Raw genomic sequence first — 17,136 nt, 5'->3', positions numbered from 1 at the left:
TGACAGAATTATACACTCTTGTTCTTAAGACTGGTGAAAATATATGTGTGTCTTAATAAACTTGTCAGTGAGCTGCAGGAGGTATTTCACTGGCATCTCGAGGGACATATTATTTCTCATAAAACGGGTTGTTTCGATCCTGGATGCTGATTTGGCAGAATGACTGAGATGTAAAAGGAAAGGCAGTGGAGGCTGGGGGCTGGAACGTCTCTCACCGAGGGCATCGACACCAGCCTTCCCTGGGATGGCGCGGAACTGGGGGGGCACGCTGGGGCCGGGGGTGGAGGACTCCGGGGGCATGGGGGTCCCTGGCTTCAGACCCGGGGTGCTGGACTTCTCACTCTGGGGGAACAGAGTAACTTTCACTCATTAAACAGGCACTACTCCATGTTACTCAAGAGCCAGAAATTAACGCGGCCAATCATACGTGTGCACATCGAGTAAGAATTAGGACGACATTCATACAAAAGGAGGGGATGATTTAGGGTGTGGAGTGTGTGCATTTGCTTGGGATGGCCCTGCCAACAGATGATAAAACACTGACGATGCCCGTCCGCACCAAGAACGATAACGATGATGAGAACTTACTAGAACTAACTCAAGTGGATGGTGGTGTCCAACCACAACTATAACAACAACCACAGTGACAAACTATATCGTTGGGATCACGTTCAGAGCGTTTTTTTTTTTCAGCTGAATGAACGATAAAACACTGACAGCCAATCAAAATTCATCCAAAGTGACAGGGCGTCAGGTTAAAAATGTTTTTTTAAAGGTTGTGTACAGAACGCCATTGTTCAGCAGTGTGGATGCTCACGTTGTTATGGTTATGGATATAGTCATAGTTATATTTCTTAGTGTGGATGGGCCTTTCTCAGTATTTTAAGATCATATTTTACATTCACGTGGATCTGTACTGAAAGGAGAGTGCAGTGCGTGTAGATAAATCCGTGTGAAGAGGGGTTATGACTGTGATTATGATAACCGCTGGATGTGCCCCTCTCCCCCCTCCCTCAGAGAAAGCGGACATATCCAGCGCCCCTCTGCTCTCTCCGTGTCACTATGTTCCACACGCGTGTGCCAGAGTTCCGCAGCCGCGTGGAAGAGAGAGACGATGTGACAGCGGAGGCGAGCGAAACGCCCATGTGCGACCGTGTGTGTGTGTGTGTGTGTGTGTGTGTTTGTGTGTTTGACAAGCTGCGTGCTTGCACGGCTTCTGACGCGGTGCGATCGCGTGCGTTTCTGACACTGTGCGTGATTAAGTGTGTGTTCCTGACACTACGCTCGCGAAGTTCTTCTGACAGCTTGTGGGAGTGCGTATGTGCATCTGACAAGACAGTATTATGCGTTTATGTGTGCGTGTGTGCGTGCATGTGTTTTTGATGCTGAATGTGGGGGGAACGTGGTGTGTGTGTGTGTGCGTGCGTGTGCGTGTGCGTGTGTGTGCGTGTGCGTATAGAGAGGTGAGGGTACCTGGGAGACACTTTGCTCCAGGAGGGAGGAGGTGTGTGTGTGTGTGTATATATAGAGGTTTGTGTGTGTATAGAGTGTGTATGTTTGTGTGTGTGTGTGTGTGTGTGTGTGTACCTGAGGAGGCTCTTTGCTCCGTGAAGGGGAGGTGTGTGTGTGTGTGTGTGTGTACCTGAGGAGGCTCTTTGCTCCGTGAAGGGGAGGTGTGTGTGTGTGTGTGTGTACCTGAGGAGGCTCTTTGCTCCGTGAAGGGGAGGCGGCGCTGCTGGACGAGGCCAGGGAGGCGGGGCTGGCCTGGGGCGGGGCCTCTTTTCGGGAGGGCGGGATCTTGTCCAGGCCGTTCTCTCTGGACGAATAGGATTGCACACTGCGCGGTGATGACGGGTCCTGAGAGAAGATAGACCAATCAGACACCTTCGATTGCCTACCACTTCACATTAAGGCACCGGCATACCCTCTTATTCAATCACAGCTCATATTTCCTACATCACCCATTCATACTGCTGGATGTCTACACTTCAGCTGAACCCTTTCAGTCCAGAGCCCAACATGAAGTGGCTCTACCCAAATCCCAAGGGGCTTCGGCTTTGGTTGACAAAATTGAGAAAGCTGAGAATTTAGTCAGGTTTTAATAGAGGCTCAAAACAATTGGAGAGCAGTCATTTTGATTGGTTCAAAAAGGTATGAGTTCGAGAGTGCCATATGGCACTCGTGGGACTGAAAGGGTTAAACAACCTGCCTGTTTCCTAATCATTATTCTATCACAGTCACACATGCAGTACAATGGTCCTCAAAATAACAATATTATTAATCTTTTTTGTTCCAAATGCTCAGAACTCACAAAGAAATTCAACACTGTTCATCACTGAGTGATGGATCACTGTGAATATCAGCAAAAACATGCAAATTATTTATTTTGAATTACTTGCAACTGTAATAGCGCCTTTATCCAAAGCGCTGTACAATTGATGCTTCTCATTCACCCATTCATACACACACTCACACACACTCGAATGGTGATTGGCTGCCAGGTGCTAACCCAGAAATGCTACTGGCAGAAATCGAACTGGCAACCCTCCGACTGCCAGACAACTGCTCTTACCGCCTGAGCCAATGTCGCCTCCCACCCTCTCCCTGCTCCCCATCCCAGGTACGGAAGATGGAAAATCTGCTGGCTTAACACTATCCCAGCCTGCTCTGCAACCAATTTCCCTCTTTCCCAATAGCCTGAGAAAGTGATGCCATCAAAGGAGTGACATGGAACAGTAGAACATTCCAGTCATTAGAACGTTCAGTTTAGAACATTCCAATCATTAGAACGTTCAGTTTAGAACATTCCAATCATTTCCAATCATTCGAACGTTCAGTTTAGAACATTCCAATCACTAGAATGTTCAGTTTAGAACATTACAATCATTAGAACGTTCAGATTAGAACATTCCAGTCATTAGAATGTTCAGATTAGAACATTCCAGTCATTATAATGTTCCGATCAGAACATTCCAGTCATTAGAATGTTCAGATTAGAACGTTCCAGTCATTAGAATGTTCCAATTCGAACATTCCAATCATTACAAATCATTAGAATGTTCAGTTCAGAACATTCCAGTCATTAGAATGTTCAGATCAGAACATTCCAGTCATTAGAATGTTCAGATCGGAACATTCCAGTCATTAGAATGTTCAGATCGGAACATTGCAGTCATTAGAACATTCAGATTAGAACATTTCAGTCATTAGAATGTTCAGTTCAGAACATTCCAGTCATTAGAATGTTCAGTTCAGAACATTCCAATCATTCGAACGTTCAGTTTAGAACATTCCAATCATTCGAACGTTCAGTTTAGAACATTCCAATCATTAGAATGTTCAGTTTAGAACATTCCAATCATTAGAACGTTCAGATTAGAACATTCCAGTCATTAGAATGTTCAGATTGGAACATTCTAATGATTGGAACGTTCTAATTAGAACGTTCCAATCATTACCAATCATTAGAATGTTCAGTTCAGAACGTTCCAGTCATTAGAATTTTCAGTTTAGAACATTCCAATCATTATAATGTTCCGATCAGAGCGTTCCAGTCATTAGAATTTTCAGTTTAGAACATTCCAATCATTATAATGTTCCGATCAGAACGTTCCAGTCATTAGAATGTTCAGATGAGAACGTTCCAGTCATTAGAATGTTCCAATTCGAACATTCCATTCATTACAAATCATTAGAATGTTCAGTTCAGAACATTCCAGTCATTAGAATGTTCAGTTCAGAACGTTCCAGTCATTAGAATGTTCAGTTTAGAACATTCCAATCATTATAATGGTCAGATTAGAACATTCAAATCATTAGAACATTCAGATTAGAACATTTCAGTCATTAGAATGTTCAGTTCAGAACATTCCAGTCATTAGAATGTTCAGTTCAGAACATTCCAGTCATTAGAATGTTCAGTTCAGAACATTCCAGTCATTAGAATGTTCAGTTCAGAACATTCCAGTTATTAGAATGTTCAGTTCAGAACATTCCAATCATTCGAACGTTCAGTTCAGAACATTCCAATCATTCGAACGTTCAGTTCAGAACATTCCAGTCATTAGAATGTTCAGTTTAGAACATTCCAATCATTAGAACGTTCAGTTTAGAACATTCCAGTCATTAGAATGTTCAGATTGGAACATTCTAATGATTGGAACGTTCTAATTAGAACGTTCCAATCATTACCAATCATTAGAATGCTCAGTTCAGAACGTTCCAGTCATCAGAATTTTCAGTTTAGAACATTCCAATCATTATAATGTTCCGATCAGAACGTTCCAGTCATTAGAATGTTCAGATTAGAACGTTCCAGTCATTAGAATGATCAGTTCAGAACATTCCAGTCATTAGAATGTTCAGATTAGAACGTTCCAGTCATTAGAATGATCAGTTCAGAACATTCCAGTCATTAGAATGTTCAGATCGGAACATTCCAGTCATTAGAATGTTCAGTTCAGAACATTCCAGTCATTAGAATGTTCAGTTCAGAACATTCCAGTCATTAGAATGTTCAGTTCAGAACGTTCCAGTCATTAGAATGTTCAGTTTAGAACATTCCAATCATTATAATGGTCAGATTAGAACATTCAAATCATTAGAACATTCAGATTAGAACATTTCAGTCATTAGAATGTTCAGTTCAGAACATTCCAGTCATTAGAATGTTCAGTTCAGAACATTCCAGTCATTAGAATGTTCAGTTCAGAACATTCCAGTCATTAGAATGTTCAGTTCAGAACATTCCAATCATTCGAACGTTCAGTTCAGAACATTCCAGTCATTAGAATGTTCAGTTTAGAACATTCCAATCATTAGAATGTTCAGTTTAGAACATTCCAGTCATTAGAATGTTCAGATTGGAACATTCTAATGATTGGAACGTTCTAATTAGAACGTTCCAATCATTACCAATCATTAGAATGCTCAGTTCAGAACGTTCCAGTCATTAGAATTTTCAGTTTAGAACATTCCAATCATTATAATGTTCCGATCAGAACGTTCCAGTCATTAGAATGTTCAGATTAGAACGTTCCAGTCATTAGAATGATCAGTTCAGAACATTCCAGTCATTAGAATGTTCAGATCGGAACATTCCAGTCATTAGAATGTTCAGTTCAGAACATTCCAGTCATTAGAATGTTCAGTTCAGAACATTCCAGTCATTAGAATGTTCAGTTCAGAACATTCCAGTCATTAGAATGTTCAGTTCAGAACATTCAAATCATTAGAATGTTCAGTTCAGAACATTCCAGTCATTAGAATGATCAGTTTAGAACATTCCAGTCATTAGAATGTTCAGTTTAGAACATTCCAGTCATTATAATGTTCAGTTTAGAACATTCCAGTCATTATAATGGTCAGATTAGAACATTTCAGTCATTAAAATGTTCAGTTCAGAACATTCCAGTCATCAGAATGTTCAGTTCAGAACATTCCAGTCATCAGAATGTTCAGTTCAGAACATTCCAGTCATCAGAATGTTCAGTTCAGAACATTCCAGTCATCAGAATGTTCAGTTCAGAACATTCCAGTCATTAGAATGTTCAGTTCAGAACATTCCAATCATTGGAACGTTCAGTTTAGAACATTCCAGTCATTAGAATGTTCAGATCAGAACGTTCCAGTCATTAGAATGTTCCAATTCGAACATTCCAATCATTACAAATCATTAGAATGTTCAGTTCAGAACATTCCAGTCATTAGAATGTTCAGTTCAGAACATTCCAATCATTATAATGGTCAGATTAGAACATTCCAATCATTATAATGGTCAGATTAGAACATTCCAATCATTATAATGGTCAGATTAGAACATTTCAATCATTATAATGGTCAGATTAGAACATTCAAATCATTAGAATGTTCAGATTAGAACATTTCAGTCATTAGAATGTTCAGTTTAGAACATTCCAGTCATTAGTATGTTCGGTTCAGAACATCTAACGATTGTGTAAGCAACATGACTGCAGCATATGTCCATAACATACAGGTATATGTACACATGCAGACAAGCACCTATTGCATGTTACAGTCATGTGAAAAAAGAAACACAAACCTCATCCACAACCAAGTTGTCATCACTCTTGTCAGCGTCACTGCCCTAAAAAGCAAAGATAAAGTCAGTTTGGAGTGTGGAGACCGAGTCTCGTCTTCAGAAAGCATGGGTTTTCCATGCGGGTCATTATCCGGCAGAGTTCTTACATAGTCTGTCATGAACTCTTTCTCCTCTGCTTTCCTCTTCTTCCCATTGCTGAGGTAGTCTGACGGCCGCCCCTTCTCCCCGTTCGACAGCGAGCTCTGAGAGGAGGAGGACAGGAACGACAGACATGAGAAAAGAAAAAAAACAACACAGGCAGAAGAAGAGAGACAGACAGGAGAAGCAAACATTGCCTCTAAAAATAAGAACCCTCTAAAAAAGCAAGCGTATTTAGAAAAGTTTGAGCTTTTCAAGAAAAACATTTGGTAAATTGGGAAGGTGATATCACGTAGCACCTGCATTGTGGCAGAAAGCTTAATGTCTGGCTACAGAGGTCAGCTTCATTTCCATTCAGTTTATTCATTTTAAAAATCTCTACAGAACATAACGGGCATTTTTAAATTCACTGGAATTTCTAATTAATTTCTGTAACGGACTGACCTGAAACGGAACTGACCAGAAGCCTGCTCAATCCTGATTGGGTTGAGAAATGGGGGGAGGTACTCACCGGCCCTGCCTCCCGGTCTGCGTACATCATCGGCAGGAGAGAGCCACGCCCCCGCGGCCAGCCAAAACAGACCAAACACAAACAGCATGACTATCATATAAACACACAATCTAACAGCATGACTATCATATAAACACCCAATCTAACAGCATGACTATCATATAAACACACAATCTAACAGCATGACTATCATATAAACACACAATCTAACAGCATGACTATCATATAAAAACCCAATATAACAGCATGACTATCATATAAAAACCCAATATAACAGCATGACTATCATATAAAAACCCAATATAACAGCATGACTATCATATAAAAACCCAATATAACAGCATGACTATCATATAAACACCCAGTATAACAGCATGACTATCATATAAACACCCAATATAACAGCATGACTATAAAATAAAAAACCCAGTATAACAGCATGACTATCATATAAACACACAATCTAACAGCATGACTATCATATAAAAACCCAATATAACAGCATGACTATCGTATAAAAACCCAATATAACAGCATGAGTATTGTATAAACACCCAGTCTAACAGCATGACTATCATATAAACACACAATCTAACAGCATGACTATAAAATAAAAACCCAGTATAACAGCATGACTATCATATAAACACACAATCTAACAGCATGACAATCATATAAACACCCAATCTAACAGCATGACTATCGTATAAACACCCAATCTAACAGCATGACTATCGTATAAACACCCAATCTAACAGTATGACTATCATATAAACACACAATCTAACAGCATGACTATCATATAAACACCCAATATAACCGCATGACTATCATATAAACACCCAATATAACAGCATGACAATCATATAAACACCCAATCTAACAGCATGACTATCGTATAAACACCCAATCTAACAGCATGACTATCATATAAACACACAATCTAACAGCATGACTATCATATAAACACCCAATATAACCGCATGACTATCATATAAACACCCAATATAACAGCATGACTATCATATCCATCCATCCATCCATTATCTTAACCCGCTTATCCTCAACAGGGTCGCAGGGGGGCTGGAGCCTATCCCAGCATACATTGGGCGAAAGGCAGGAATACACCCTGGACAGGTCGCCAGTCCATCACAGGGCACACACACCATTCACTCACACACTCATACCTATGGGCAATTTAGACTCTCCAATCAGCCTAACCTGCATGTCTTTGGACTGAGGGATGGAAACTGGAGTACCCAGAGGAAACCCACGCAGACACGGGGAGAACATGCAAACTCCGCACAGAGAGGCCCTGGCCGACGGGGATTCGAACCCAGGACCTCCTTGCTGTGAGGCGGCAGTGCTACCCACTGCACCATCCGTGCCGCCCTATGACTATCATATAAACACCCAATATAACAGCATGACTATAATACAGACATTCAATATAAGAACAGTATGACTAATAGAAACACCCAATATAACAGCATGGCTACCACACAAACACCCAAAATAACAACACGGCTATCATACAAACACCCAACCAGAAACCAACAGCATGACTACTGTACAATCACCCACACAACGATATTCCTATCATTACATTATTACATTATTGGCATTTGGCAGATGCTCTTATCCAGAGTGACATACAGTTGATTAGACTAAGCACGTGACAATCCTCCCCTGGAGAAATGCAGGGTTAAGGGCCTTGCTCAAGGGCCCAACGGCTGTGCAGATCTTATTGTAGCTACACTTGGAATCGAACCACCGACCTTGGGGGTCCCAAGTCATGTACCTTAACCACTACGCTACAGGCCGCCCATCATAAAGTTACCCTTCAAACACTTCCTATTACAGACATGCTGTGTTAATGTGAACAGATGCATAAGGCTGTAATGACGGGTAACATATGCTAAATTAATGTAACGCCAAATAATGCAATGACCAGAGAGAACAGCTGCGGAAAGGATCCAGTTGCAATTTAATGTAATAAAATTCCAAACACTACTGCACTCTTGCACTGTCGCATAATGTTCGCCTTATCTTTCTGCAGTGGAGGTATTAGCCAAGGAAGCCATTTTGACGAAGTCGAAATAAATAAATTCAGAACATGAATAAGCATTCAATTCAAGAGCTTAAAACTGTCCATAACTTTCGATGAGGCTTTTTGTTCAATGGATTATATACAATTTTGACTCACTTGGAACTGGAATTAATATTATTAAGCCTTGGTAATGACACCACTCAGTATGTGTGCCTCGGTGACTTCACCGTGGATCCAAAATGGCTCCCAGCACAGGAGTACTAGGATGACAGCCTGATGGGAACTGAGCCCAGCTCTGGGTAATTATAAGAGAGCCACTGTCATATGGGGACAACCAGGTACGTTGTCCTGGGCTCTGGGCTAACAGTTACCCGCCAAGTTACCCAATAACCGCAAACAGTTACCCACTAACAGCTGACCACCTACCACTAACAGCTAACAGTTACCCACTAAGTTACCCACTAACTGCTAACAGTTGCCCTCTAACAGCTAACCACTAACCGCTAACCGCTAACAGCTAACCGCTAACACAAACAGCTAATCGCTAACCGCGTCTCGGCTGGCCCACCCCAGTGCTCCCCTACCTCTGTGGTGCTCGGCTGCGGCTGCGGCGGCCTCCAGATGGGCCCTCTCGTCCTTGGCCGCCAGCTGGGCCCCCAGGGCCCCGGAGAGGGCCAGTAGGCCCGAGCCCCCGCCCAGAGCCAGGCCGGGGTGCTGCAGGCCGGAGGGGTGGGGGCCCATGGGCAGGCCCTGCGCTGCATGCTGGGATAGGTGTTGCGCCTGCAGCTGTTGCTGGTAGGAAGACAACAGCATTATATATTTTTTTTGTTCGTTGGGCGGAGGAGGGCGTCTGGTGTTGGTGCAGCAACACCTGGGTTCTCTTCAGGGGGTTCAGCCAGAGAATAATTTTGCTCATTTGGTATTTTAATGACTGGTGACTCACAAAACTTTAAGCACATATGAGTGGCATCTGGGGAGAGGTGGGGGGAATAAAGAAATAAAAAAGCCATTTCAGCTGTATCGCACAGACAAAGGATTGAATATCAAATCAAATGCCCAGATTGAATCCCTAAGTCTGAGCAGCTGAACCGTGTTCCTGGAGATCTACGGTCCTGGAGGTTTTTCTTTCAGCCCCTAAACTGGTACACCTGATGATACTCATCAGCAGCTCAAGATCTGGAGCTTTTGAATGAGGTGTGCTTTGTTAGGGTGGTGTAGTCATGTGTGAAAACACATCCGAGGTCTCCAGAAACAGGTTTGGACAGCCCTGCTCTAGGTGTTGAGTGAGGACTGCTCTGATAGTGAAAACCTACAGGATGGTCGATCTCCAGGAAGAGGGTTGGCTATCCCTGCCTTAAATGGTTTTAGCACGATGAAGGCAGTCGATTAAAAACGGAACAGCATGTTATTTAATGTAACCAGACATTGGCTACACCAGCGAAGTCTGAAACCTTTGCTTCACTGGAGCTCCACGCCCCGAGTCTGGCAGCTCATCACTGTCCATCACGTCAGACATCTAGACCAGTGGTAACTAATCCTGTTCCAGATCTACCATCCTGTAGGTTTTCACTCCAACCCTATCAAAGCACACCTCACTCAACAGCTTGAGATCGGCACCGAGCTGCTAATTAGTAGAGTCAGGCGTGCCAAATTAGGGTTGAAATGAAAACCTACAGGATAGAAGATCTCCAGGAACAGGGTTGGTCACTACTGCTCAAGACTCAGTAATGACTACATTAATTAGGAGTGACACTGCCTACACAGTTACAAACAGCGATGTGAGTGGAAAGTCACTGACAAAAACGAAATAAAGATTTTGAAAACAAATATTCCATCCATCCGTTATCTAACCCTTCTAATTCCTGGCGAGGGTCACAAGGGGTGCTGGAGCCTACCCCAGCATGCATTGGGCGAGAGGCAGGAATACACCCCAGATAGGCCGCCAAGAAAACAAATTTAATTTAAGTTAATGAGAGGAAAATAAGCTTAAATATAGCCACAAGGACTGCACGCACGCACACACACACACACACACAATCTGCCTGGTTACACAATGTCGTGATGCAGCACGAATCTGCGAATAATATTCTGCGTCCTCAGCAAGACTTCAGCCTTTCTGAGGAACGCGGACCGAATTTCTGCCCGCCGGGGCAAGACTTTACACCGGGTCTGTCGAACCCCGGTCCCAGAAGCCCGCAGATCCGGCGGGGTTTCACGGTTCCCTTTCAATCAGCTGCCAATTTAGACCTCGGAAACGATCAATGTCCTCAAGTCAGCAAGCGGAAACTGGCACGCACTGCAGACATCCGAGACTGGAGTTTACAGTCCCTGCCGTACAAATTACACAGCAGACACTGCAGCCTGAAGGGGTTTAACCCTTTCCGCTCCGGAGTCATAAACCGGTCTTCTCAGCACGTCAACCGCACGCTTCGCGCCCGTGTTGGGCGAGGAACGCAGTGGCCTCTTTCGTAGGAATCACAAAAACCGAAGTAAAATATACAGGAAGAGGGAGGCAGAGTGGGGAGTCCACGTACCCCTATCGACGCATTCAACTCCCCCATAGTCACCTGCTTGGCGCGCTCCATGGCCTGGACCACCTGCTGCTGGTGCTGTGGAATGAACCAAGATTACAGTAAGCGGGGGGGGGGGGGGGGGTGTTGCGACTTTTATCAGGGTAAGAAAATGCTTTCTGAGTTTCAGAAGAAAAAAAGATTCTAAAGGAAGAGGGAATCATATCAGCAAACTCACTCCACAATGATGGCCACATACTAGGAAGAAGACGGAAACTACAAAGCGCACTTGTCTAAATGTCGGAAGCCCTTTCTTCACGCTTCATTTGGGTGGAGATAAGCAGACAAGGTGAGATCCTATAATACCATCACTGAGCCACATAATATACCCAGCCTGCAATAGTGCATGCTGGGTAAGCTTATCTTGATATGAGGGTGTCAGCGTTGCATTGACTGTGTAAGTACAGAGGCGAGGCATTTCTGGATCACCCGCAAATTTCTGCCCTTAATACTATAGTTGAGGTCTGTACCATAGCCATTTGGTCTTGGAGCATTACTGTTGTGTGATGCAGGAGTGAATCAGCATAGGGAAAATTAAGCCAAAGAAACTGGTTAAACAAAACCAGTATGGGCACACATGTAAGCAAGAACACACTGAGCTGTGTGGCACTGTGTATGACACACACACACACACACACACACACATATACACACACACACACACACACAAGGACAGGACAGGAGCTGTGTGGCACTGTTAGAGTGTGTTCGTAAGGGGGGTAAGAGCGGTGTTTTAACAGGTGCTTATCTGAACAGAGTGAGGCAAAGAGCAAGCGTATGTGTTGGTGTTTGAGTGCAGTCGTTTCAGAGTGCTGCGTTTCTGTTTTTGTGTTCACTGCCCCCACCCCACCCCCCCCCTCACCTCCTGTGACAGGAAAGGGATGAGCTGGGCACAGATCACGTTCAGCCGCTTGGCGATTTCCGTCTGCAAGAGAGCGAAGGAACAGAGGGGTCATTCAGAGAGACACGCACACAAACACACACACACACACACACACACACACACACACACAGGCATGCCTGCACGCACACACACACACACACACAGGCACGCACGCACACACACACTTTCGCATGAACACTCATAATCAGACACTTGCACACGCGCGCACGCGCACACACACACACACACACGCGCGCGCACACGCGCACACGCGCACACACGCACAGACGCACGCACGCACGCACACACTTTCGCATGAACACTCATAACCAGACACTTGCACACACACATACGCACATATTGGCATGAACACTTGAACCAGAACCAGACACATGCACACACATATGCACACATGCACGCACACAGAACCAGACATTCACAAACATGTCTACACCCTCTTTCACTCACACAGGCTCGCTCACACACACATTCGCATGAACACTCATAACCAGACACTCGGACACACATATGCATACGTACAGGCACACAAACTCAGAACCAGACATTCGCAAACATGGATACACTCCCTCTCACACACAGACACAAGCGCACACACATACAGACGCACTCGCACACAGACACGCGCGCACACACTCTCTCTCACGTACGCACGCACGCACACACGCACACACACACGCACACACACACACACACACACACACACACACACACATATGGCAACGAGCCACAAGGAGTGGTGTGCTAAATATTTCAGCTCCACACATCTGGCCCATGCAAATGGACTCAGGGTGAGAGGCAGCCTGCAATATTAATGTGCAGCATCTGCTGCAGGCACACGTCAGTCTGCGGCCGGGAAAACCTGCTGGAGGGGGCTGTCCTCTCTCTCTCTCTGACCTGCCCCAGCGCCACAGAGCCTCCACATGCGGTATTACCATGGTAACAAGGCCTACACCACGCCACGCCACGCTACATGCAAGACCCCCACTGAGAGAACAAGGCGCCACCAAGCCAATGTGAACCAACCACTGTCTCTCTGCTCTGGAGGGCACACTCGTCTGATTGGTGCAGGCAAGTTTGTGATTGACAGCTCACTGTAGCTATACCCATTCTCCCCTGGCTAGCGGAAAGTGGCTAATATGGCAGAAGGCTAAAGCCACGTAAAGCCCAGGGTAAGTGAGTGAGAGATTGTGGGTAAAGCCCAGGGTAAATGAGTGAGGGAATCTCGGTAAAGTCCAGGGTGAGAGGGATTATGGGTAAAGCCCAGGGTAAGTGAGTGAGGGAATCAGGGTAAAGCCCAGGGTAAGTGAGTGAGGGATTCTGGGTAAAGCCCAGGGTGAGAGGGATTATGGGTAAAGCCCAGGGTGAGAGGGATTATGGGTAAAGGCCAGGGTAAGTGAGTGAGGGAATCTGGGTAAAGCCCAGGGTGAGAGGGATTATGGGTAAAGCCCAGGGTAAGTGAGTGAGGGAATCTGGGTAAAGCCCAGGGTAAGCGAGTGAGGGATTCTGGGTAAAGCCCAGGGTAAGTGAGTGAGGACTGCTGTTCCCAGAAGCCCCTGGTGAGCGGTTCCCTTCCTGGAACCGGCGCACATCAAAGCTGCTCTTAAGTGATTTATGAAATCCCTCCTCCTCCTCCCTCTCTTCTTATCCCTCCTTCACCCCCCCTAGTGGCTGTCCATCTTCTCCCTCCACACCCCCCCTCACATACATTCATATCGTCAAACACACACACACACACACACACACACACACACACACACACACACACACACAACCTCAGACACAGGCGCGCGCGCGTACGCACGCACACAAATAACCTCAGACTCGGGCACGGGCACATGCGCGCGCGCGTGCACACACACACACACACACACACACACACACACACACACACACACACACACAAACAAACAGACACACACACACACACACACACACACACACACACACACACACAAATAACCTCAGACACGGGCACATGCACACACACACACTCCCGCCTTTCAGCACTCTCCTACAGAAATCCATCACCGCCCTCTCCTGGGAAACACAATGATTTCTTGTTAGAGAACGCCAACTACCAACTTACATCTTCAGGAGGGAGAGAGATTGGACCAAGGGGAGGGGGAGGGTAATGGGGGGAGGGGAGGAGAGGGGGGGCGAGTGAGAGAGAGCATGTGAGAGGGAGAGAAGGAGAGTGTGTGTGTGTGTGCGTCTGTGTGAAAGAGTGTGTGTGGGAGAGAGAGCGTGTGAGAGGGAGAGAAAGAGATGGAGTTTGTGTGTATGAGAAGCAGAGGAGAGAGAGTGTGTGTGTGTGTGTGTGTGTGCGCGTTATGAATACAAGCACTAAATAAAGGGGTGGGGGAGGGGGAATCTTATTGAGCAGAGGAAATGACAGCCAGCAGCGAGCATGGGGTTAGCACGCTAATGCACAGGGGTCAGCACGCCAACACACAGTGGTTAGCATGCTAATGCACAGTGGTCAGCGCGCTAACATGCAGAGGTTAGCACACTAACACACACTGGTTAGAATGCTAACGTGCAGAGGTTAGCACACTAACACACACTGGTTAGAATGCTAACGTGCAGGGGTTAGAATGCTAACGTGCAGAGGTTAGCACGCTAACGCGTAGTGGGGAAGTGGAGGACGAAGAGGAGGGGGAGAACAGCACCAATGGGTTAAAGTAGTGGTGGGGTGAGAGAGAGAGAGAGAGAGAGAGAGAGAGAGAGAGAGAGAGAGAGAGAGAGAGCAGATGCTCGCTGAAGGCAGTGACCTGATTTAAAGAGAAACTCAGCACAGACCGTCTGACTGCTGGAGGACTGAAACAGGAGAGAGGAAGAGAGACACAGAGAGGTAGAGTCGGAGGAGAGGGAAAAGAGGGAGAGCAAGAAGGGAAGAGAGAGAAAAGACACGGGGAGCGAGAGACAGAAAGAACGAGAGATAGAGAGAGAGATAAACAGAGAGGGGGGGGGGGAGCGATGCTTTGGAAACGGCAGGCAGAGACGTGAGCACATTCTCTCTGCAGTCAGGAGCCAAATTCGCTCCGGCGTCCAATTAATGACTGGAGCTCGCTCAGCTGTGGAGGGGCGCCTCGGGCCCGTCGTAATGGGATCGGAGTTCAGTCCCCGAGGCGGGGGAGGGGGGGATCATCACGCCACGCTGATGACTGCAGCGGGCCAGCCCAGCCGCGGCCCAGGTGTGAATAACGAGGCCGCTCACCTGTTTGTGCATCTCGATGTTCAGGCCGTATGACATTTCGTAGTACTGCGGGGGGAAAAGAAAGCGATGTTAACCCTTTTCTCAATGTTCTTCGCAGTATTGCAGTCTTTTTTTCTGACCATTTGAGGAGTGACATCACAAATACGCGATTGGAACGTCCGCAGCGGAACATTCTAATGCTGATGTATCAATAACTACCGGTGACTGAAAGCAATGGGGTTCTAGAACACTTGGGACACTTTAGAATTTTTTTAAAAACCTACCGGTACTCTTCAAAGGGTTAAAAGATACAAATACAAACGTGGGCAAGCACAGAAAACATCCTTCCTTTCAAACATCCTTTTCATTCAGTTGCAACGGCCATGAATACAAAGTCAGCCTTTGTTTATCATTTCTGGCCAACGTCACTAATGTGGAAGCAGCATTTAAAAATTGTCTTTTTTTTTTTTTTTTTTTTTGATGGTAGCAGGGTGAGTGGAAGTACGTTGGAGGGCACTCCCCGTCCATATGCAGTATGCAGGAGGCCTTTCAGTGAAAAATAAATAAATAAAAAAGTCCTTCCTGACAGCTGGCTTCTCTGCTCCGTGCGAGTGCCAAGATTCTACTGTTGCTAGGCAACTTCGAAACTCCAAAATTGGATGCCAAAATGCTGGTCTAGTTGTTCTTTGCCAAGAAAGGATCGGTGCCAGGTACGCACCTCCCGTGGCAGCGGTGGGCACTATGCAAATTCGGGACGCTTGTCAACAAACGCGATCGTATTTCGAACTCAATTTGGTTTGGAGGGAAAGATGGTTATTAAAGCGCACGTTATTAAAGCGCACGTTATTAAAGCGCACGTGCTCCTCTCAATGTGACTTTCAGGCCCGCTGCGCTGAAGCAGTGGCTATTCAGCACAGTCACATTTCCACAGAATACACAACAGCCTGTCTCTGTCTGTCAGACACTGTGCCTTTATAAGACCGTGTTTGTGTATGTGCGTGCATGTGTGTGTGTGTATGTGTGTATGTGTGTATGCGTGCCTGTGTGTGTGTGTGTGTGTGTGTGCGTGGCTGCGCAGTGTGTGTATGTGTGTGTGTATGCGTGCCTGTGTGTGTGTGTGCGTGCGTGTGTGTGTGTGTGTGTGTGTATGCGTGCCTGTGTGTGTGCCTGTGTGTGTGCGTGTGTGTGTGTGTGTGTATGTGCGTGGCTGCGCAGTGTGTGTATGTGTATGTGTGTGTATGTGTGTGTGTGCTTGAGTGTGTGTGCGCACGTGCAGTGTGTATGTGTGTGCCCGCTCAGTGTGACGGTGAGTGTGTATGCGTGCCCATGTGTATGTGTGTGAGAGAGTATGCGTGTGCGCGCGTAGTACGTGTGTATGTAAGAGAGAGTTTGTATTTGAGCTGTTCATTTAAAAAAGGCCTTCAACAGTATAGCTAACACTAAAAGTATAACTTCTTCACAGCGAGTGACAAACTGACATTTTCTCCGCAATTAACAGACAGAGTGCCGGAATCTACAACTGTGCCAGATCCGCTCGGAGCTGAGTCACTGGTGAGGGGGGGTGAGGGTGGGGGGGGCGTGGGAGTCTGGGTAATTATGGCTTCCAGACCCGTCGAACCGCGGACAGGGGCGGCGAAGACGCGCTCGTTCCGCGCAGCTGGAGGTGCATTATGGGACGGCTGTTCATTTCTGAACAGCGGCGAGGA

The 17,136-nt window shown here is 45.8% G+C and overlaps 1 protein-coding gene across 1 annotated transcript in view; it reads right to left on the bottom strand.

The window, feature by feature from the left end:
• tle2a (TLE family member 2, transcriptional corepressor a) overlaps window positions 1–17,136 on the bottom strand; it is a 48,722-nt gene that overhangs the window by 8,785 nt on the left and 22,801 nt on the right. The window contains 9 exon segments of the mRNA XM_061237910.1: window positions 216–342; window positions 1,696–1,857; window positions 6,062–6,106; window positions 6,208–6,303; window positions 6,711–6,727; window positions 9,345–9,552; window positions 11,295–11,369; window positions 12,193–12,255; window positions 15,452–15,496. Coding sequence (XP_061093894.1) covers window positions 216–342; window positions 1,696–1,857; window positions 6,062–6,106; window positions 6,208–6,303; window positions 6,711–6,727; window positions 9,345–9,552; window positions 11,295–11,369; window positions 12,193–12,255; window positions 15,452–15,496 — 838 coding nt within the window.

This window comes from Conger conger, chromosome 4 (genome assembly GCF_963514075.1).
Source record: "Conger conger chromosome 4, fConCon1.1, whole genome shotgun sequence".
NCBI classification, from domain to species: domain Eukaryota; kingdom Metazoa; phylum Chordata; class Actinopteri; order Anguilliformes; family Congridae; genus Conger; species Conger conger.
This window is presented reverse-complemented; position numbering and strand designations above follow the sequence as displayed.